Source organism: Trachypithecus francoisi, unplaced genomic scaffold (genome assembly GCF_009764315.1).
Source record: "Trachypithecus francoisi isolate TF-2019V2 unplaced genomic scaffold, Tfra_2.0 Lachesis_group17, whole genome shotgun sequence".
Classification (NCBI taxonomy): Eukaryota; Metazoa; Chordata; class Mammalia; order Primates; family Cercopithecidae; genus Trachypithecus; species Trachypithecus francoisi.
Window position 1 is genome coordinate 22,609,869 of NW_022681462.1, and position 23,252 is coordinate 22,633,120.

A 23,252-nucleotide genomic window follows, 5' to 3' on the forward strand; every position below is an offset into this window, starting at 1 on the left:
CGCTGGCCCCCTAGCCTTGCTTTCCCCAGCTCTGTTCCTGGCTCCCAGCCCTGGCCACCCTGGGCAACCCGGCCCAGCAAAGACCAGGCTGTTTTGGAAAAGTGCAGGGAGGTGGCAGAATGTGCGGTCTGTGAGTTCCCTCCAAACTGGCGCCCCAATCCCTGGACAAACAGAGTCCATGTTTGCCTGTCCACAGCGGTCTGTGTTCTCCTTCCAGGCTGGGAGATCCCGAGGGTAGGCGACCGTGTTGGGGACATCATTGACCCACTGGGCCCATGGAGGAGAGGCAAGGACATCCCGGGTGATGACAGGGCCAGCCGCCTGCCCAGCTGGGCCTGCCTACCCCAAGCAGGGTGGTCAGGCCGAGGGCAGCCCAGGGACCATGCTTTCATTGCCTCGGCTGCCACACGGGGCATTCCACCAGGAGGGATGGAATTTACTCTCTGGAAAATGACCGCCTTTCTTGGCGCGACTCCCTGCGGAAGCTGGGGCTTTTCACTGCTTCTCAGGATGCTGGGGGCCTCTGTCCAAGGGAGCCCCTTGGAGAGGGCATGTGCGGGTGGGGCAGGCCACCAGTACTACCTTCTGCTTTTTGTGGCTTTAGAAAAGTCCCCCTGCCCCTTTCCCCACCGGGGGAGAGTGGAGGATGGGGGCCGTATCACAGTGCGGAGGAGAGTGGAGGATGGGGGCCGTATCACAGTGCGGGGGAGAGTGGAGGATGGGGGCCGTATCACAGTGCGGAGGAGAGTGGAGGATGGGGGCCGTATCACAGTGCGGGGGAGAGTGGAGGATGGGGGCCGTATCACAGTGCGGGGGAGAGTGGAGGATGGGGGCCGTATCACAGTGCGGAGGAGAGTGGAGGATGGGGGCGTATCACAGTGCGGGGGAGAGTGGAGGATGGGGGCCGTATCACAGTGCGGGGGAGAGTGGAGGATGGGGGCCGTATCACAGTGCGGGGGAGAGTGGAGGATGGGGGCCGTATCACAGTGCGGGGGAGAGTGGAGGATGGGGGCCGTATCACAGTGCGGGGGAGAGTGGAGGATGGGGGCCGTATCACAGTGCGGAGGAGAGTGGAGGATGGGGGCCGTATCACAGTGCGGAGGAGAGTGGAGGATGGGGGCCGTATCACAGTGCGGAGGAGAGGTGAGGCAGAAAGGACAGCAGAGCAGGTGAGCTGGGGTTAGGATTGCTGAGCATCCTGCTCTGGGGACATTGCTCTGATGCTGGGTCCTTCTTTTCTGGGTGGCCAGGTTCTGAGACCTCGGCAGAGTGAGACCCTACACCTCAGGGTGTGCCTGGGCCAGGGTACTCTGAGCTGAGGTTGGGTCTGACTTGACTGTATGGAAAAGACACGTTGCAGCCGCAAAAAGGCTCTTCTCAGGCCAGCTCAGGGGTGGGCCTTCCCCCTCAGGCCGTGGGGATGGGACCGGGGCAGGGCGGAAGCTGGGGCCAGCCTGGCCACGCTGTGGCCTTTCCTGGTTCCCAGTGTGCAGCTCCAGGGGCCAAGGCTCTGTCTCTCATTGCCCTCCCTCCCCAACCACAGCCCCTCAATCCCGGGAACCACCTGGGGTTTTCTCAGCACTGAAAGCTATGCCCATCACAGGTCCCCGCCTCAGGCCTCTGTGATAGGCCGTGGCTCTTTCCATGAAATGTGATCATCGGCGAAAGAGGACAGGGTTTCAGTCCTCAAATAGGCCTGGAGAATGCTGCAGCCCATGTTCACCCCACGCTCTACTACCCCTGAGGCTACACATCCTGTGGCTCAAGGTTCTGACAAGGCCTGCAGGAGGGGAACCAGGATGACTGTGTTTAGCCCATTTCCCAAACTCATTTGATCATGGAATCTATGTGATCCCACAACACCCATGAAACAGGCTTTGAGAAGTGCTGGCATGGGACGCAAGGCCAGACGTCAGAAGAACTGAATTCTGTGCCCTAATTTGTCACGTGACTGTGAACATCAGTGTCCTCGCTCAAGTTAACAAGACAGACTCAGCGCTTTCAGTCCCCCTGTCCAGCCCCGAAACACCTGGCACAGCCAGCCATGGCCACACTCGGAGCGTCCTCCCAGCTGCCCCTCCCCATATAGGCTGACTGATTCTCTTTCTCCTTCCCCAAGGAACCTCCTCCTCCCAGGACTCTGTCACAGATCTCTGTGCCTGCACACAAGGAATGGCGAACTGGCCTCACGGGACAGTTTTAGGGAAGAACTTCCTAACTGACAAGGTGGATGGGGCGTTGCTGATGTGAACACAGGTGGCCAGGGAGGACCCTTTCAGTAAGGCTGAGAAGGCAGAGAGCAGAGAGGCAACGGAGACAAGGGCGAGTCCCCACGGTTTATTATAGAAGCCTATAAAAGAGCCACATTGAGTATTTCCAAAATCACAAAATGCACAACATTCATTTTTTTAATATGCAACATGGAATATTATATACAGATTAAAACCACGACAGCAAAAACACTCACACGGTACCAGTTTCATATCAAAACAAAACACACAAGTGCTTTTTCAATATTAAAACGACTGTGATAAAAACATATTAATATTTTGAACCATGTTTACAATAGAGCAAAATTCATATTTTACTAAATAACAAATATTTAACAGCAAAAACTTTATACTAAATATCTATTTTGAATTATAACAAAAATAGTACTTATAATAGTTTATAAAGACAGACACAAAATTATAACATTTATGAAAAACATGTTTGTGTATAAAATAATATAGCCATCTGGGCAGGGTCACGGTGGTGCCCAGAACACAAACGCCAGCGCCCAACATCGAAAGTGCTTCAATCTGCAAGCCCGTGGCAGGAAGAGTTTTGTGGGGTTTTGTCTTTTTAAGGTCAAGTTACAATAGTTAGGGATGATAAGTAACAAACACCACCCATCTAACGCTAGCTCTATGGAACACACACGCACACACAGACGCGGGAATCTCACCAGAGAGCGAAAGGAGGGACCAATGACAACACAGGGGTCCTGTCAGCCAGCCAGAGCTTTCTTCGGCTCTCTTCTCATTGCCTTTGATACCCAGCGGGGCAAATGATCCTTCTTTCCTCCCTCACAGGAACCCCCCTCAGCTTTTCCTTCTCTGCCCCCTACCAGGCTGGCCACCCCCAGGCAAGGCCCCTGAGACCTCCCAGCCCCATGCCTCCTGCCCGTCACCTGGACTAGACCCAGTGGGTTTGTTGTCTGAAGTTCCACTTACTGCTCTCCTACTCAGTCAAAAACAATTGGTTTAGGGCCAGCTGGATCAGTTTAAAGGCAAATGAACCTTCCGGACACTCGTTTTGTGTTGGGGGAATGGGTGGGTACAGGTTCGGATGCACCATGTAGCTATGTTGCAAGCTTTGACAAGTCTTTACCCATTCCGGCCTGTTTTTCAGGATGGGGGATGATCAATTTTGCCAATAATGTCTGTTCCACACTGTTTTTTAGTAGTGGAAAAGTAGGAAATAAATGAAACATCTGAGACTCAGGGATTGGAGAGCAGTCTGTGTGGTATGGGCCCGTTCCTATAGTCTATCGTCAAGGTGGCGGTGAGTGGGGTCAGGGTCAGTCTGTGGGGCTGCCTACGGTATCTGGTTGGGGGGAGCCGCTGAGGTGCTCACAGCAGCAATCCGGGACTGGCATGTCCTTCATTCTTCTGTGTTTTCGATTTTCTTGTAAAGAAGATTCATTGCTTTTACAAAACCAAATTGGTTTTTGATGTTTCAAAAACCAATAGAGAAACACAAAGGCAAGGAAAAATCTGAAAACAGACACAATTGCTTAGAGACTCACCAAAGGCCCCCACACCATCCCCAGGAGGCATCCCAAATTGCCAACACTCAAAACGCCAGTGGTAGGAGCTACTCCTCTTTCACCCAGTCATCCTGACTGGCCAGTTTTCAACCCAATCCCCCTGACAAACTGCACATAGCCGCCTCGTCAGCTCTAGCTGCAGCAGCCTTCCCGCAGCTGTCCGGAGACCACACGGGGCCCTGGAGTCAGCTCCGAGGCAGAACTGCCGCTGCACTCACCTCCCCCACGCTTTCGCCTCTTCCCCACCCCTGAGCTGGGCTAAGCAGACAGTGGCATAGAGGTGGAAGGGACTTCAAGGACACCTTTTTCAGGGTGGAGGGCAAAGGGGGAGGGTTAAGGAAGGGAAGACGGAGGCCCTGGCTCCCCGTCAGAAGAACCCGTATCCTTCCCCAAACTGATGCACTGGAGTCAGGGGCACTGGGGTGAACAGGGGCCAAGCAGGAAATGGCGGCTGCCTCCAAATCTACCTGATCAGGGTTTTTGACAGGAGAGGGAGGGGGCAATGGGCCATGTCCCATCTCCACCAGGGACAAGGCAGAGGCACTGGACTTCAGCCCAGGAGTGAGCCTCCAAGATTAAACCCAAATAATGCCTGGAGCCGGGGAAGGCTTTCAACCCTAGGCCCGGGGGCTGGGTTTGACCACAGACCCCTTCGTCTTCACTCACAGAAGTCTCGCCAAGACAGCTGGAACACAGGCTAGGGCGTGAAGGGGAGGAGATGTTCGCTCCAGACCCCAGCATCCCCAAGATTCTCTATCAGTGAATAAATATGGAGGCAAGTAGCACATGAGCCGTGGGCCTCAGGCCCGTGTGTGTAACAGGGCCCGGTTCAGCAGGGGATGGGAAGGTGGGGGTGTCAGTGCACCTGCCCAGGGCCACCAGGGAGGATGCTGGGGAGACAGGGCCTGGGGCTCCTTTGCCCCAAGGTCGGAGGACAGAACAAGTAGCAGCAATAGGTAATTTCAAATGTTCAAACCGGTGAGGCAGGGTGGGAACAGGGGCACAGAGAAGGGCAGTCTCCAGGTTGGAGGCAGCCCCCACCCCGCCAAGGTTGACTCCTGTTCTGCTACCCAGGATGCTGCTCCTGGGCAGATGCAGTGGGGGCGCAGCAGAGGGAGGCGCTGAAGAGTGCACCAAAGGGGGCACCGCTCTTCCCATCCCCGGGCTCCAGCTAAAAGGGTCCAAAAGGAACGGAGGGAAGGGAGCATTTCAGAACATCACAAGAACACTGTAGCACGCGCTGACACCAAACACTGTCACGGGCATGCAGAGCCCCCACCACGCCCTTCCCAGGGGCTGAGCTGATGGGAAATGGGGAGTGGCTGGAGGGAAGCGGGAGCCAGAAGTGGAGCACCGCCCTAGGAAGGATGGGGCCCACTGGCTTTGGGTAGGGTTTGCCAGGGAGGGGGAGCAGGGAAGGGCAAGTATGGGGGCCACTTGCCCTCCCCATTCCGGCCCCTCCCACACACAGGTTTCTACCTCCCACCACCACCACCCCACTGCCTGGGCTGGGCTGAGGCAGGTGGGCCTTGGGTTAGACTGTGGCGCTCAGCATGGCCTCTGTCTCCGGCAGGATCTTGTTCTGGTTGGAGTCCAGGCCAAAGAACTTGACGCTGAGGCCGTCCACGGGGTGCAGGACAGGGACCAAGGTGATGCGGGGGAAGGTCCGCGAGGCCAGCTCAAAGCGGCTGGTGCTGGCCAGCTCCACCGCCAGCACCTTCAGGAACAGCTTGGCCAGGTGCTTGCCCAGGCAGGTCCGGACACCGCCACCGAATGGGAGGTAATGGAAGCGGCCGTCCTTGTCCTCGCTCCGCGCCTGGCTGAAGCGATCGGGGTCGAACACATTCACGTCTTTGAACACAGGCGCTGTGTCGTGGGTGTCCCGGATGCTGTACATGACACTCCAGCCTTTGGGGATCTGGAAACCCTGGAGCAAGATGGGGGCCCAGGAGCGGGTGGTGAGAACCGGAGTAACCCACGGAGGGCCTAGGACTGCCCCTGCCTGCTCAGCCCCAGATGTTCAAGACCTGTCTCTTCCTAGAGACACCCCACTGTGGCCCCCCAGGCCTGGCCAGCCAGCCCCACTCAGCATGTTAGTCCAAGCCCTTATCTGTAGATGTGCACATGTGACTTCACATATAACACCTGACTTGGCTTCATCTGATGCATTTGGGGCGCACTTCTCCCGTGAGACTGAAAGTAAGCACTGTCTCCCCATCAGGCCTGACGTCCCTGAAATGGAGGCTGGTCTCCCGCCTTGCCCCTATCCCGATGCCCCCGCTCCCCCATCACCCCCAGCTCCACAGGCCCAGCCTCTCTCACATCGAGCTCGAAGGTCTGCAGCACAGTGCGGTAGCCCCCGGAAATGGGCGTGAACAGGCGCATGACTTCCTTGATGACGCAGTCCAGGTAGCGCAGCCCGCTGAGCGTGTCCAGGCGCAGTGCGCCCTCGCAGGGGCAGCCGCCGCTGTGCAGCATGCCATGAGCCCGCAGCTCCTCCCGCAGCTTCTCCAGCACAGTGGGGTGCTTCAGCAGCTGCATGATGAGTGAGGTGCTGGCGCTGGCCGTGGTGGCATAGGCCGCAAAGATCAGCTCCAGGGTCCCGTCCTGCAGGGCACAGAGGAGAGGCGTTGTTGGAGGTATGGGTTCAGCCAGGCAGGGGCTACCCCATTCGGCCAGTGGCCCGTGTGCCCAGGTCATCTGTGCTGGGCCCTGCCTGGTTCCTGCAGTGAATTCTGCTTCCTCTGAGTCTCATGTTGCCAGAGCATTAGTGTCACGATGGACACGGGGGTCACAGCCAGTTCCTGGCTGGGCAGAAGACACAACTGCTGTGACCCAGGGCAGAAGCACTGGCCTCCAGTCCCTTGGAGTGGGGCCACTTCTCACTCACTGCTGGGTTCCTGGGCCAGCCCCACAGGCCTGATATGCAATGGGCTCACAGGAGAAAAAGAAAAAATCCCAAGGAGCAAGGCCCTGCGCAGCGGGTGTGCATGTGCGTGTGTGGGGGATGCAGCGCCAGCCCCTTCCTCCATTGCAGGAGGAGGACATTCGGTGGGTAGTCAGCGAAGCCAATGGGGTCTGAGAGGCTGCCTGGGGCCACAGCCTGGGGCCACTCCCCTGGAGACCTGGGATGAGGCTGAGGGGAGGTGACCTCCTGAGGACCTAAAGACCCTGCCAGGGCTCTCTGGGGAGCAGGACACCAGGGCCATGGGTTCCCCATAGAAAGGCCCCAGCAGACCATCTCATAGCAAGCCCTGCATTTTACAAATGTGAACTCTCTGGGCCCAGAGAGGGGAATGAAGGGACCTGGGTCCATTACTGGCCATGGTAACACCCATAAATCACAAAGCTTGTTATAGTGGAAAAGCCACTCTGGCTCTTCCTAGCTCCCCAGGAAAGAAGTTGGAGCTAGAATACGGGGAGGCAAAGATAGTGGGCAGGGGAGGCTGCAGTGAGCGTCCGTGGGCACCCGGCAGCAGAGTGGGCCTGCAGAGCCCAGGTGGGGATGGGCGAGTGAGCCCTCCTCCGGTGAAACATCTGTCCAAAGCAGGGCAAGCAGACCCTGCGCGGAGCACAGCCGGGATCACCAGGGGCCAGGTGGGTGGGAGGGCATGCAAAGTGCCAGCAACCTGAAAAGGCTGGGGGTGGGGGAGGAGACCTCGCATCCAAATCTCCCCTGCTCTTCCCCAAGGGCTGAGGCTGACGACAAGCAAGTGGTTTCCCCTTGTGGGCCTGCATTTCCCTAGATGGTCTCCCAGGGATATTGGGACTAGGAAATGAACCGAGATCATTCCCAGGCCTGAGCTCCCTGTAGGCCATGGGGAGAGAAGGGAGGGCACCCCATGGCATCCTGCAGAGCAGGGGCGGGGACACAGACTTCGCTTCTGGTTTCGCGGTCTCCAGCCACTGCTCAGAAAGCGTGTGTGGGGCCAGACTACAGGGGCTAGAAAGAGCAAGGCACATTTCCACCCAAGGAAAGCTCAGAATGGAGCCTGGGTGCTGGTGCTGCCAGCGAGGGGCACACGCCCACCCCACCTTCAGCTCCTGCATGGTCATCTCCTTCCCGTGCTCCTTGCTGCTCTCAATGAGGAGGTCCAGGGCGTCCGAGTAGTCCTTGCCCTGCGTGCACTGCAGCTTCTCCCGGATGGCCTTCTCCAGCCCCTTCTGCAGGGTCTGCCGAGCCTGAATGCCCTGCGGCGGGAAGGGCTGTCACTCATATAGAAGGGCAGGCTCCCATCCGAGCCTTGGGACCACCAGGGATGACTCCAGCCTCCTCCTACCCCACGCTGACACCTCTCTCCTTTGTCCATGTGCCCTGTGCCTAGATGCCCACTCAGGGGTCAGGTCAGCCACCCATCCCCAGAGAGGGGGCTCATGGATGCTCCTGCTCCTCTCCTCCCAGGCCCTGGGTGCTCACCCGCCGATAGCCACTGAAGGGCAGGTCAACAGGCAGGGAGAAGACATTCTCCACAAACTGCTGGTAGACCTCAAATAGGTGCCCAAGGTCCTCCTCGGGGATGCTGAAGCCCAGCAGCACCCGGATGGCCATGCGGAAGGTCAGTTTCTGCGCCTCCTGGTACACGTTGATGGCCTCGGGGTGGCTGCTCCAGGCACGCAGTGTGTCCTGGATCACCAGCTGGATCTTGGGCAGGTAACTCTCCAGGGCCTCATGGCTGAAGATCTTGGAGAAGACCTGGAAGGCAGAGAGGCAGGTGGGTGAGCTGATTGGCACAGCCCGCCCCGGTCAGCCCCTCACTCTGCCTGAAGAATGAATGTGACCAAAGAGAACTTCAGCTTCCACACAATAACAAAGCTTTGGGAGCTGGGCAGGCCAGCTGCCAGCAAGTCTTTGAGGGATGCGGCTTGCATGGGGCACAAGTGGCAGCTGAGCGGGGAACCACCCTTCCATTGCAGAAGCCCATTTCGGAATCCCGGGACACAGGATGGAAGTGCCTGGGAGAAGTGGAGCACAGTCGTCGGACTGTACAGGAAAGTAGGGGAAGGCCATCGGGCGATAGCTACTCCACGGGGGACAGCAAGAGAGCCTGAGACTAGACCTCAAGCAGGACTTCCTGGGAACCAAAATTGTCATCACTTGCTGGAAAACACCTACTGGGTGCAGATTCTAGTAAGTTTATTAACAGCTGTGCCATGAAAAGGTCTTCAGTGTGGCCAGGTCCAAAAGCAGCGGGGGAATGGGGGCAATGGCTTTCCTCCCCCAAAGATCACAAAGACAACCAGAAGCCCTGTGATTTCCCTGCATCTTCCAGGGCCACTGTAAGGAGGCAGTGAGTCCTGTTCCCACCTCCCCCCGTCTTCCGTCCTCCCGGCTGCCTGCGCAGCCTCCCTTGCTGCCTTCCTCACCCAGGACTCCCCCGCACATGTTTTCATGTGTGGAGGAGACGGGAGCACGTTAGTTTATTTACCGATAGCCTGTGGGCCTCGCTCATAAGCAGCAACCTCCATCCCACCAGAGTTCAGATGAGAAGGGGGAGCACCCCCGCTACCAGCACCAAGCAAAGGCTGGGAGGGGAGGGACAGTGCGGAAGAGGGAGCCCCCCACCCTACCCCATGCAAACCACACACACGCGCCGCCCTCCCCAACTGCCCCCCAAACACAACCACCGCACAAACTGTAAATGTGAGAATTTCCCCTGCAGTCAGCTCGGGGAGGAAAGGTAACATTTTCCTGGCCTGGGCCCTGCATGGCTAATGGGAGGGCTGGTTTGCAGAAATAACAGTGCTGGCCCTTCAGTGGCCCAGCCAGGCGTTCACAATAGCACTTTCATTCCGAAATTCCCGGTGGAGGGAGGGAGGGAGGGCAGGAGGCCAGCAAGGGGCAGAGAGGCCTGCACTGTTTGGGGCCGCTCCTGCTACAGAGGGACAGCAGAGAGGTAGAAGGATGATAGGAGGTCGCCTAGATCAGCCCAAGTCCAGATGGGTCATTCACACCTTGCCCAGTTTTGGGGGTCCGAGGGAATTTCCAGGGGACTCTAACTGCTGCCTCCCTTCAGAGAGTGATGGATAAAGGCAATGCTTGTTTGCTTCAACCCCCAACCCTCATGTCCTTAGGATTCCAGGTTCAGCCCTTGGGCAAGTGAAGGGTCTTGGGGGAATGAGAAGGGGCACTTCTTCTAAAGCCCAGCACTGGCCAGTGAAGGGCCCCTACAGACAGCAGAGAGCCACAGGGTGGGCAGACAGCAGCACACAGGAGGAAAAGTGCATCAGGAAACAAGACGGGGACAGGAAAATCACTCTGCGGCTACCAGGCCTCCATGGCAGGACAGGGAGGCCAGAGGTGGGACAGGGAGGGCCAAAGAGGTCATACTTGGCCCAGAGCCAGCCAGCCCAGGACAGACTAGGTGTTCTGTCATGGAGGGTGCAGGGTAGGGGCTGGCCAGGGCCCCCAGCACATGGGAGACCTGGTCCTCCTGCCTCTCACCCTGTGCCCTGGAGGCCACGTCCACCAGGCCCAGTCAAAGTAGAAACTGGCGGGCTCTAAGATGCGGTGGGGTGACAGGAAAGGGGCTGAGTTGTAACTGTGCATCATCCAGCAACTTCCAGTGTGATCATGGCCAAGTGGCTACCCGCTCCCCCAAGCCTCAGTTTCCTCATCTGTAAACAGTGAGGTGGAGCCAGGAGGCCTCCCTTTAATCCACTGAGCACCTGAACAGCAGCCCCCACCTGCCCCTAAGTAGATGCTATCCCTTCCAAGTGGCCCCGAACTTGTCAATGCTCGAATCCCCTGGGCAGTGCCTTCCAGCCCCCACGCACACACCCCATGTGGGCTACAGTGGCCCAGGAGGGGCCATCCCAGGGTTTAAAAAGGGGGAGCACGGAGGGCCCACACCTCACCCACAAGACAAGCCCTGCCTTGTCCCGTGGGTTCCGTTTCCTGCGCCCTCTAGCGATGGCCGGTTGAACTGCTCCTTCCCAGGCCTTGGGGGCCCTGGAGGGCAGGCAGGGATAGTCTAGGGAAGAGAGAAGGGGCCGGGCGCGGTGGCTCAAGCCTGTAATCCCAGCACTTTGGGAGGCCGAGACGGGCAGATCACGAGGTCAGGAGATCGAGACCATCCTGGCTAATACGGTGAAACCCTGTCTCTACTTAAAAATACAAAAAACTAGCGGGTGACGAGGCGGGCACCTGTAGTCCCAGCTACTCGGGAGGCTGAGGCAGGAGAATGGCGTAAACCCGGGAGGCGGAGCTTGCAGTGAGCTGAGATCCGGCCACTGCACTCCAGCCTGGGTGGCAGAGCAAGACTCCGTCTCAAAAAAAAAAAAAAAAAAAAAGAGAGAGAAGGGCCCAGGGACTGACCGAAGGACTCCAAGGGCAGAGGTCCACACCTGACCCCTGGAGGGAAGGGGTCCATTGGCAAGGCCAGGAGCTAGAATGAGCCGGAAAAACCACTGCTACCCGGCACCTGCAGGCCCCTGGGGCTGGGGCTTCTAAAAGGAAAGTGAAGGCAGGACCAGGACACTGTCTCAGCCAGTGTCTGACTGGCTGAGTGACAGCCAGCAGGCCGCTGCCCCTCCTGGAGCTGTTTCCCCGCTGGGTTCATGAGAGGCCTGACTGGCCGTTCTGAGGGCCTTTCCTCCAGGCTGTCCATGACGCTCCTCAGAGCTCACCGTGAGATGGAGAAATCCCCCAAATGAGAATCCCAGCAAAGGTGGGTGGAGGGCACACTGGCCCCGAGGGGCTGGGCTCAGAGGTCACCAGGTCCATGCCCCCGCCTCTGGCCCAGCTGCTCCACAGGCATAGGGGCCTCCCAGGCCCTAGGAAGCCTCCAGGGCCTCATCCCTGGGTCTGTGCCCAGGTGTAACAACGCAGGCACTTCCCAAAGCCAGGGCAGCTCTGAAACCACCACCCGCGACAGAGGACGGGTGGAGGCAGAGGCGCAGGCTGGGGCAGAGGGCAGTCAGGGCTGCGTCAGGGCGCGCTGGGTCTGAGGCCACCGCCTGCTGGGGTCAGGACTGGGGCATACTGGGAAGGTGCCGGGGAGCGGCTCCCTGTGAAGAAAGGAAGGGTTCCCGGCCCGGAGCTACTTCCCTGACCACAGGCACAGCAGGAGCCATGGCTGCTTTGTTTCCTTCTGGGGCTTCCCTCGGAATTCCCAAAAGTCAGCCAAGAATGCCGGACAAAGGTCACTGGGAGCCAGCCCAGGCCCAGGCCAAGCCCTGCAGAGGGAGTGGCAGGTATGGACTCCCCACCAGGGTGGGTGCCCGGGGAGAGCAAGGGTACTGTCACAGGAGACCAGGAGCACCCATCCAGGTTTACCTGCTGCAGCCTCAGAGGCTTGGGCAGTCGCCTTGAGGGATGGCTTTGGGCAGCTGCCCTGCCAACCCCCCAAAGACACAATAGGCTCAGGAGTCCACCCCTTGGTTCTCTCCCTCCCTCCGGAGTGGGCGCTGATCCCACAAGGGTCTAGGGGCACCAGCAGGGGCTTGTGAAGGCTCAGATTCCCTATCATTGTTTCTACACATGCATTCTCCCCAAGCAGGCCTCCTCACTCCTCCTGCCTCTCACCCTGTGCCCTGGGAGGGGAGTCGCTTTGTGAACCCCCATGGCCCTACGGGCCGCGCTTGCTCAGCCAGATAGCCTCCCCCTTCTCTGCTGGCGGGTGTGGACAGATGGACAAATGGATGGGCAGCAGGAGCGAGTAGAGCCGGAGCGGGGACCCACTGCCCAGGCCAGTGACTCAGACTGGGAGGAATGGAAGCAGCTGCCCAGGAGGGGTGGGGGCCTGGGCAGGCCACCCGGCCAAGCCACCGGAGCCTCGGCCTGCGGAGTGGAAAGAATAACAGAGGGCAGGCAGGCGCTGAGGCACCGTCCGCACAGCGGTGACGCCAAGGTGTGTACTTTACATTCAAACAAGGGGGGTAAGAGAGGACGTCATCTTCCCAGCTGCCTGGCTGCCTCAGCTTCACCCTGGCCCAGTGGAAATGCCAGGCAGCTTCACCCAGAACTGGAAATGTCCAATCTGGGTCTGTGGGGCTGGGCACACTCAGCCCCTCTGGTTGTGGGGAGGCTGGCCCAGACCCCCAACAGGCTCCAGCGGTTGGAGCAGAGCGCCTGCCCCTGATTTGACTCCAGCTGTGATCATCTCACCTGGAGACGTGCTCCCCACTGCCCTAACTCTTCCACACATACCTACAGCACAAGGGGGGCAAGGTGGGGAGGGGCGGACAGCACTTGGCAGACACCTGCCAAGCCACAGAATCTGTGATTTGCCCAGCCGCTCTTACCTCTCCCGCTTCCAGCCGCCACGAACCCCGCCTTAGAAAGCCGTGGATGGGGAGGGGCCTCCCAAGGTCACAGTCCAGAACGTGGCTGGCCACACCCACCAGAGGCCCTGAACTCCCTGCCTCCCACCACTCCAGACTCCATAGAGCTGCCCTCTGCCAGCCCTGGTGGGCTCTGAATTTATCCAAGGGTCCTGAAGGGGACTGTCCTCTACAGTGAAGTCCACTCTCAGGGTGAGGCCAGCTGTCCCTGCCACTTTGGTGTGATCCTGGCATGTCTCAGGGCCCCGCAGTTTCTTCCTTTTAGGCTTAGGGAACCCAGGACAGATACAGCAGCCAGCCTGGGGGGCCCAGGGCCAGGGCAGACCCCACCAAACCTTCCCACTCCCCGCCAAGGCCACCTTCATCTTCCAAGGCTGGGAGAGTGAGCAAACACATCAGTACCACAGCCTTGGACCCCTCCCTGCCTTGGGAGAAGGACACAGAAAGAAGGGACAGAGGGAAGGGCTGGCCCCCGCATCCAGGCCGCCCACCCACCTGCTGCCTGGCACAAGGGCATGCAGAGGGAGGTTCCCACTCCCAGGCATCCTGGCAGCTGACTGTGGGCTCCCTCCCCCACTGACCTTCAGATAGATCCACTGCTGCTACCCGCCCCCTCAGCAGCCCCTGTGCCCACCCACTGGTGCTACAGTAACTTTTGGGTGAAGGACTTGTGTTGGCAGAACAAAGGCGTTGTGCCTATGCCAAGGGGCTGGGGCAGAGCTCCCAGCAGCAGAGCTGCCTGGCTGTGCCACTGGCCTTCCATCCAATACAGGTTGGACCTTCTGCCCTGAGCTGAGCCTGGTGGACATGACTGTGTGGCCAGAGGTTGTGCCTTGGTCCAAAGGCGAGCCAGGTGTGGGCTAGCCTTCCCTGGGACCCCATAACCATGGGTCCTCCTGGCACCATCTTCCTGCTGAGGCACCTCCTGGCCTCTCCATCCAACACAGACCCCAGGAGCACAAGGTTTCCAAGATAGGGCCAAAGTCAGGGATGGTGGATGGACAGGCAGGGTTTCTTGACTTCTACCTTCAAAGCCTAGTCCCCCACCTTGGCTTCAGGCCCAGAAGGCCCTGTAGGCAGGGATCTGGGTAGAAGGGGCAAGACTATCACTCCTGAGGTCTCCCCAGTTCAGAGGCTCCAAGGCTAAGTCCCTCCCCTGAAATACTCTCCAAGTTCCCCGAGGGTATCTCCAGGCCACTGTCTGGGGTGTCCTGAAGCTGCTGGCCTTTTGGTGCATAGAGGTCCAGTCCTATCTCCAAAGGAGAAGAGGAGAGGCCCAATCCTGGTGGGTAGGACTGGGCATAGGAAGCTTCTAGAATGATTTCCTAGCTCCTTCTCCATGTTTTGGACAACTGTCTCACCCCCACCTTCCTAACCAGACTCCATCTGCCCTTCTACAGCAATACTCCAGCCTCTCTACACACAAAGAGGGATGGGGTCCCTCCCCCATCCATCAGATACACCCCCAGGCCCTGGGCAGGGGAAGGGTAACCCAGGAGGAGGGAGTGAGTCTGAGGCCCTGGCTGCAAGGACACAGGCCTGGCTTCCAGAGATGATTCTGTTAGACTGGGCAAGACTTTCTGGACTTTTTCCCTGGCAACCCCACCCCTGCTGGCCCAAGACCACCAGGGCAGCCAGGGCAAACACCTGGAGCGCAGTGATGGCAGTGAGAAGCCCCCTCCAACACATCTGGTCAGACCTCCCAGAGGCAGGGTGGGCCACCAGCCCCAATGGAAACAGTGACGCTCCAGTTCCCCACCAGCCGGGCCCCAGCACACCTGGGCCCCACTTCCCGCTCCTACCTCCTAACCAGGCCAGTCCTGGCCCAGCAGCCCACACTGCAGCCAGGCACCTAACTGCAGCATGGACCAGATAAAGAGGTGTGCATGGCACCCAGCAGCCCCCACCTTGGCCACACTCAGTCCACCAGGCCTTGGGTTCAGCAGATGAGCAGTTCTCTCCAGGACCAACACGGATATTTAGAAACAGTGGCCCTGAGTGTCCTCCTAGCTTCCAGCTAGATTCTACCTACCCAGCCCCAGGACTTCCGTGGAGTTCAGTAAACTTAAATCATCACTTAGGGAGATTTGGGAGGAAGAATTCTTTCATCTGGCTGACTACCCATTTCTCATTCGACCCTCCCTGCCAACATGCCTCACATGGCAAGCATAAAACTGCTACACACAAAGAGGGGGCCCTGCATTTGGCTCTCAGGCCTCTGGCAGGATGAACCAGCTTCTGGTGACTCCCCACCCACCCCCAGGGAGCTAAAGGACTGGTGTTCTGAATAGGGAGCCATCACACCTCAGCCAAGGCTCTCAGTTTCTGCCCTGACCCCAGTCCCAGCCCTCCCCCTCCCTTCCCCCATATTCCTAGTCATCTGCGCCCTCCCTTCCTTCTCCCTCCCCTCTAAATGGGCAATGTAGGCCAAAACACCTTGGGGCTTTCCAGGCAAGCCCTTCCCAGCCAACACCTGGAGGCCCGAGTCCAAGTCAGGCCCAGGGTGGGGGGAACCCCAAGACAACACCCTCACCCCAAAGCCCTCTGCACCCCACACTCTGGTCCCGGCCACACCTCGTTCCTCACTGTCCACCCCAGCTTCCAGCAGCCCCAGGCAGGCCGGACAGAGGAGGACTCTTCTCCCGGGCCCAGAGACTATTCCCGTGGACGCTGCAGTCCGGTGTTGCAGGCTCCCCCGAAATGTTCTTTTGTCTCCTGACCTGGTTCAAGTCTCGTTCTACCGCTCTACGCTTCAGTGGCCCCTTCCCTGAAAAGCGGACAATAATACCCCTCTGACCAAAGCCTCTGTAAAGCAGAGCTCAGGAAGCAGCCATCTCCTTTGGAGCTGAGTCTCCGCTCTCCTCGCTCTTTAGAATGGGCCTGTGGTGGAGTCACAAAGGCTGAGGGAAAAATACTGCCCAACACCTTTGAAAAACCGAGGCTTCATTGCGAAGCCTCCAGCCCCTCCCAGCCACTCCCCAGAACCCCTCTCCCGCTACCCCCAGGCTGTGGTAACTGCTTCCAGCTAGGAGTGGGGCAGATTGAAGAGAGGACTTTGGGAGCCCGTTTCCAGTTCCTGAAATACATGCTGTATAAGGGAACGGGGTGGGGACAGGGATGCAGCCCAGTCTTCTCGGTTTGACCGCTCCTTCTTTTGTCTGCAGTTAAGAATTACCCTTCACAGGCTGTTCAGAGAACGTCAAGTGCTATAGGATGCGTCTGCAAGTAGAGCACTCCCCATCTTCGCCAAGACCACAGCATATGCGGCCCCTGACGGAGGGAGTCCGCCTCCCCACCTCCCCGGTCTGCCACCGCTCCCGGACGGGAAGCTGCCTCTCCCTTTCCTTAGGTTTCAAACCTGGGTGAGTCCTCTGACCCAATGGAAAAAAATGGAGTCGGGGAGGTCGCGCGGCCCCCCTCCTGGCGGCTTCGGGCCCGCCCGCCGGCTCGGCTTTCGGGTTACTGCAGTTCAAACAGCACGTGCTGCCCGCGCTGGTAGCCAAGCGCAGCCGGGAGGGGCGGAGGCCTGCCCCGTGAGCGCCTCCTCCGCGCCTCCTCCAGTCGCTCGGGAAATCCAAGGGATAAACACCCACTTTCCCTTCCTCTTTCGGGGGGGTGGGTGCGCTTTGATCCCCGCTCGTGCCTCGCCTGCTCTCCCCCCGCCCGCCCTGCCCCCACGGCCCAGGCCCATGCGCTCAGCTGCCCAAGGCTCACCGCACCTTTCTCTGACCAGGCCCAGCCACGGCAGCCCACAAGCTGTCCCCAACCTCCACGCGCAGCCGCCTGCCCGCGCCTCCCTTCAAGCAGCCTGTAGTGGGAAGGGCAGCTTTGATTTTAGAATGATTGCTCTCCAGTCCTCGGACGGAATTCCCTGGGAAATGTGGCGAAAAGGCGAACGCCGGCCAACTGTCCCGCCTCCTTCCTTTTCCAGCTCTGTGGAGCAAGGCAAGGACAGGCTTTGGACACCCCAGATCCCGCACGCTCAAGCTCTTCCAAGTCACCGTTGGTGGTGCCCACGGCAGTCGGCCAGCATGATAAGGGACCAAGAGGAGGGAGGCCGGAGCAGGCCCTGGATCCGGACTTGAGGCCTTGTCAGCGGGGAACTGCGGGGTCTTCAAGCATGGTGTACAAAGAGGGGCACAGATTCGGTAGGGGAACATTCCCCGGGCTCCAGGAACTCCTTGCCCCGAGGTAAGGGGAGGGAGTGCACGGAAGAAAGAGGACAGAGTTCTTACCTTGCGCTTGTTGCGGTGGATGTCGCCAATGGAATTGGACACCGTGTTGGGGCCCAGCAACATGCGCGTGCTGCGAGGCCACTCGGTGCTCACGAGGTGGTGCTCGCCCATGAGGATCTTACGCACGTTCTCCGCGCCGGTCACGCGTATCAGCGGCCGCCCCAACAAGTGCGTCTTGAACACGTTGCCATACTTCTCCCTCCGCGACGACTGGAAGCCAGAACCCTGCGGGAGCCACACCGGGGTCTCTCTCAGGGTGCACTTCTGCAGAGGGCCCGCGAGGGAGGGGTGGCGGACCCCAACGCGGGGCACAGTCACCTGCCCCCTCTCCCCACCAAACACACACTCACACAGACAAGCACGCAGGTTTTATTTTTCAGAGCGTGCACAAGAACTGGGAAGTAGGGCCTAGAGGATAATAAATAATGCAAGGAGGCGGAGGCCCAGGGGCACCCCCAGGAGGCTGTTTTTTAGTAATGACTTTCGAGAGGAAAGAGGTATCCCGGACAGCTGGACCCGAAGCGGGAGTCTCCGCCCCCAACCCCCCCTCCCCCGCGCTCGGGAGCCTCTCGGAATAAATATTTCCAGGCTCCGGGCCACGGGCTGGCGAGACCCCGCGGGGTGGCCGCAGGCCAAAGATTATTTATAGCGGTAAGCGGTTGGTGCCCGAAGGCAGCAACTACAGATGGGGGTTGGAGTTTCCTCCGCTCTCCGGTGTGGCCCGCGCAGGGACCCGGCGGCCCTCGGAGGACTCTGCAGGGTGGGGTCACGGGCCGAGAGCCGCGATTTTCCTAATGCATTTTGCCCTGGAAATAACGGAGACCGACTTTGGTTGCCGCCCTGGAGTTTGGAACCCGAGCGCGGGGCGGGGCGGGACCAGGCAGGGCGACCCGCGCAGGTAACCAGATCCCCGGCTGTGGCGGCGCGAGCTGAGGATGACAGGGCCGGGGCCCTGCCGGGCTCTCGAAACGGCTGGCGGAGCCGGCCCGGCGCGGGTACCGGAAACCGTGGAGACCTCAGAGGGGCGGGGGCAGGGGCGTCCCGCTCACCTTTGACGTCGGCACTGGTTACCCCACCCCACGTTAACCCTTCTCCTGCCGGGGCAGCACCGGGCGAAAAGGGGAGGGGCGCCACCTGTCTAGCCGCCCCGCCTGCCAGTCCACCGGCGTACCGACTCGGGCTCCAGTTCTACCTGGTCCTGCAACCCCGAGGGGACAACTCGGTCTCCCTATCCCGGGTTGGTCCCCTTCCTCACTTTTCTTTTTTCCACGGAAAACTATTCTCCAGCTAAATGTGCACACACCCCAGTACAGCCGAAAAGTGACTCTGCAGAACCCGGAGCCCTAATCACTTTTCCACATGCGCCTCCGGCCCCGGCGCGCGACGGGGAACGAGCCGGGAGCGCCGGCGCAGCCAGGAGGGGGGCTGGGCCGCGAGAACGCTGTCCCTCTCCCAGGCTGGAGGACGGGGAGAGTTCCCCCCGCCGTGCAGCCCTTCTAGACGGCGTCTACCCCTTTAAGAAAAATCTAGGCGGAGGTGGGGTGCGACAGAGCGGGTGGTGAGGCGAGGGGTTCCCTCCCTCCGTCTGCTGTACCCGTCTCCCTCGCTCCGTCTCACTCTCCGTCTTTCCTCTCCTTCTTTTCCTCTGTTTTTCTTTTCTTTCAACACAAAAGTTGGGTTGTGAATTTTCCGAGGTCGCCGCCGCCTCGCCCCCACCCCCTGCCTCTGATCTGCCTAACTATAATTAAAGTGCGTTTTTTGTGGCATTAATAAAGAGTTATTTGTCTGCCGTTTCCACGGTCTTCACAAAGAGGACTTTCATAGGGGCGGCCGCTCGGGCCGCGAGTCCAATTTATACAAAAATGTTGTATTTTTAGCCCTGGGCTCTGTTTAGATGGCGCTCGGTGGAAACGGAGAGCCCTTGGAGGTCCCCCCGTAAAATCTGATAAATGACTACGAAAAAATAACGCTGGGATTCAGAGGGCTCTCATTAACCCCTTAGGCGCTCTGTACCCGTACCCCCTATTTCCCTCCCCCACGCCAGATCTAGGGCCCCGGATTGGAGGGATGGGGAGGCGTAGGTTTCCTCCTCCCTAACTTCTGTGCAGGTTGAACGCTGACCCCCAGGGGCTCTTGTGGGATTCGGAGAAAAGGTTATGGGAACCTGAGGGGGGCAGAGAGAGGTAAGGAAACGAAGTGGGGGTGGGTGGTGACAGACGGTGGATTCAGCAGACTGGCTCCAAAAGGCGGGAGCCGTTGCCCAAGTTATTTTATTTCCTAAATTCGCGGCCCAGAGCCTAGAGCACCGCTGCAGTTGACCCTTTAAGTGTGGTGGCGAGGGGAAAGGCTCTGGGGATTTCTTTGCGGGGATGGGGGGGGAGACTTCCATTGGTTGAAGGGACCCCCACCTCATTGCACTAACAACCGCAAAAAGAGATGGGCCAAATCCGGGACGTGGAAAGACCACAGGGCAGAGGAACTTCGAGCCCCCTCCCCGCCCCCGCTCCGCTGTCACTCGGCCCGGGCCAGGGTGAGTGCGCGTGTGCGCGCGCGCGCGAGCGCGCGGATTGCACGCGTCTGTTAATTTCAAGCCAAGCTTTCGCACCTCTAAACCCACAGGTCCCAGCGCTCACCTTTCGCTTCACCTCTCTGGTGCGGGGATTGTCAGTTTCAGGACATCCCTGCTTCCGCTAACAGAACAAACGCGAGTATGCACAAATACACCTCCCACAGTTACTGCAGAGGCTCTCCCCTACCCCAAGAAGAAAACTGGTGTGTATCCCATTGCAAAAGCGATTGTCTACCACTTGATGCGGTTAACTCTAGGTTAATCTCCCCATTACCTACCTGGGTCTGGTCCCTGACGCGCCCCACCCCCATTATCACCAGCAGAGTGGGGTTGTGCGGCATCCAACAAGCACACACGCACTCTCTCTGTGGATCCCACACTCACCTCTCCCAAGTTTCCCTCTCCTGCCAAACTGTCCCCACCCAAAAAGTAAATAGACCCTTTTCCCCGAAAGCCTAGAGCCCTGGCTTCTCAGGCTTCTCATTTTTCTTTGGGTTACCTTCTTCCTCTTCCACCACAAAACAAGACACACCAGCGCGGACCGCGGACCAGGGCAACTGTACCTGGCACTGCCGACGGCGCCGCCGGAACACAATTTTAAATCGGCAGTTCAAGCTGCCACCAGCCCCCTTCTCTTCCGACTCAATTTTCGGCTCCCAGCGACACAGCCAACCCCAGAAAGCCGAGGGCGACTGGGGCTTCGAGCACCGAGGGGCGGCGAAAGCGGCTCAGGACCTGAAGCTCCCTCGGGATCGCGCCGCGCTGGGCGCCCCCAGGGCGCTCCACGCCCCTATGCCAGGCCAGCCGCGACCCAGGCAAGCCCATCTTGGGAGCCCCTTCAGGTCCAGGAACCCCTCTTACCAGCCGCCTGAACCTGCTCAGCGAGCGCCAGTGGTCCCGGAACCGCGCTGCCGGCGGGCTGGGGAAGCCTGGGCTGCTGCGGCAGAGAGGAGGGAAGGGGCGGGGCGGGGACCAGTGCCTTCAGGCTCCCGGCGCCCCCTGGCCGGCCCGCCGCTCCGTCCGCCCAACGCTCGCAGCTAGCGGACCCCGGAGAGCAGCGGAGCGAGTGCGCCCTTACCTGCAGCAGCCAGTGGCCGGTCTCTCCGATGAGCGGGAAGCCCATGGATCCCTTGGGGATGGGCAGCTTGCAGCTCTTGTCGCGAGTGGCGGCCCAGCGCAGCTGCCACAGCTGCTGCGACACGGCCAGCAGCAGCGTCACGGACACCAGGCACGCGGCGAGGGTGGCCAGCGCCGACACCAGCTCCAAGCCCTCAAAGAGCATGTTGGCGGCCGCTCGGGGGATTGGCTGTGCTGGCCGCGGCGGGGGAGGGGAGGGCCAGACGGGAGGGGACCGGAGCGGCGGGGGAGGGGAGGCTGCGGCCGGGGGTCCTGGCACCTCCAGCCGAAACAGAGAATGAGGAGGAAGGGGCCGAGGGAAGGGGAATGGAGGCTGCGAGGGGAGCGGAGAGAGGGAGGAAAAAAAATTGCCTAAAAGAAGAGAGGAGACACGAGGCGACTGGGGTGTAACTTTGTTTGTTTGTTTGTTTGTTTGTTCCTTTATAGCGGGCTTAGGGGCTGCTCAAGGGGTGGTGAGATGAAGCCGTGAGTCAAGCTGGTGGGTTTGCTCTCCCCGCTACCATCACACTCGGAAAACTTTGGAAAACTTTGTCCAGAGGGAGCCTCTCTCTCCTAAGCCCCTTTCCCTGCTCGGAAAAAAAGAAGGGGGCAGAGAGCTAGCGGAGAGGAAGTGCGGTCGATTTGTCAAAAGTATTGCAGTATGGCCCCAAAATTCCTAGGTAAAAAAAGAATTAAAAAAAATCCTGAATCCAAAAATTCCAACGAACCCAGAAACTTTGGGGGCGAGGGAGAAAGCTCCCTGGCTGAGGCGAGTGGAGAGGCCGGAGCCCAAATGTCCCTGGGCTGCCCCGGGCGGCGCGCTCGTGCCCCAGAGCCGCCGCGGCACCCCTGAGGCAGGAGCGGCGGGCGCGGCGGGCGAGGCGGCGAGGCGGGCGCTGCGGCCCGAGCGCGGATGCGGAGCTGGCGGGCCGCGGCCGGGACGGGACGCAGCCGGCGACAGAGCCCCGGGCGGGCGATGGGGCGGCGGTGGCGGCGGCGGCGGCGGCGGCAGCGGGCGGGAGGGGTGAGGCGGGGTGGGGTTGGGGGAGGAGGTGGAAAACCCGAGCTGGGCTATTGTATCAATTAAGAAAAGGCAGTCCGTCCCGGGACGCGGTCTCTCGGCTCTGGAGTTGCTGCTAGGGGAAGAGAGGGGGAAAAAAGAAAGGAAGGCAAAAGGAATGAGAGAGGGGGAAAAGCAGGAGGCAGGATTTCAGGGCTGGTGGTTTTAAAAGCTTCTCTCAATGTGAATTTGAGTCCAAAGCGAGGCGATGCGTGTGTTTATATAGAGGCGGGAGGCTGCGCCGTGGGCGCCCGCCAGCAACCCCCCCCAAACCCGCGCGCTCACAAAGCCGGAGGCGTGGTGAGAGGCCGGGCCCACGGCCGGAGCTGTAGAGCGCAGCCCGGCCTCCCGCCCCGCCCCGGCCGCCCGCCGCCCGCAGCCCGCCCGGGACCCACTTGTAGCCGCCGCAGGATCAAACTCAGTTCACCTCTCGCCTCCTCTTCTTTCTCGCCGGCGTCTCGCTGAGCCCAGCGCCTACAGACGGACGAGATGAGACACACGCGCGCGCACCTACGCGCACACACACACAAACAAACACACGCGCGCACACACACACACACCACACACACCTCCCCACACACACGGTGCGCACTCGCTTAGTGCCTGCTTGGCTTCTAGGCTTCTTCCCCTCCTCTTTTCCTCCTCAGGTCAGCGGCCTCCTCCTGCAGCTCCGAGCAGTCGCTCTTGGGCCGGAGCCCCAGCAGCGGAGGTCCTGGCCCCACTGCCCCCTCGACTGGGAGGCGCCCAAAGCCCTCAAACCTGTGTCTAGGGTCCCGAGCTTCCAACCCGCGGGATCTTGCTGGCTCCTATCTCCAGGGACCCCTCAGTTACTAGTCCCAATCCCCCTAAGCCAAATCCCCCATTCCCGATCACTACATCCTCACACCTCCGATGCTAAGGTCCGTCCCCCCACCCCCACCATATGTCTCTTACCCTACGGCACCTGGAGGTTCCCCAGTCCCCGTCAGCTTCCCAGGCTGCTGACTCTGCAGCCCCTCCTCTCCGCCACGTAGGGACCCCCTTCCCCTGCTTTTGTAGTCCCCATCCACCGCCCGCAGCGTCGGGGAACCCCGATGCTGGTCCAGCAAGTGTCCTGCGCGGGGACAAACGCGGCGGCCCCGGTACCCAGAGGCAGGAGGAGACGGGCACAAACGTTCGTTGATATAAATTAGTAAATAA

The 23,252-nt window shown here is 59.9% G+C and overlaps 1 protein-coding gene across 5 annotated transcripts; it reads right to left on the reverse strand.

Annotated features, from left to right (window-relative positions):
- Positions 1 to 2,317: 2,317 nt before the first annotated feature.
- Positions 2,318 to 22,363, reverse strand: LOC117062009 (cytochrome P450 26B1). Of its 5 annotated transcripts, none has more exons than XM_033175063.1 (6): positions 20,976 to 22,363; positions 17,329 to 17,553; positions 8,229 to 8,504; positions 7,847 to 8,002; positions 6,134 to 6,418; positions 2,318 to 5,738 (listed from the first exon to the last, which is right to left on the reverse strand). In XM_033175063.1, the coding sequence occupies exons 1-6, from the start codon at positions 21,177 to 21,179 to the stop codon at positions 5,346 to 5,348; spliced, it is 1,539 nt and encodes a 512-aa protein (XP_033030954.1). In that variant the 5' UTR covers positions 21,180 to 22,363; the 3' UTR covers positions 2,318 to 5,345. The 5 variants fall into 5 exon arrangements, with proteins under 5 accessions (XP_033030954.1, XP_033030958.1, XP_033030955.1 ...); XM_033175067.1 differs by lacking the exon at positions 20,976 to 22,363 and adding an exon at positions 20,759 to 20,796; XM_033175064.1 differs by lacking the exon at positions 20,976 to 22,363 and adding an exon at positions 20,461 to 20,742.
- Between the last annotated feature and the right edge of the window lie 889 nt (positions 22,364 to 23,252).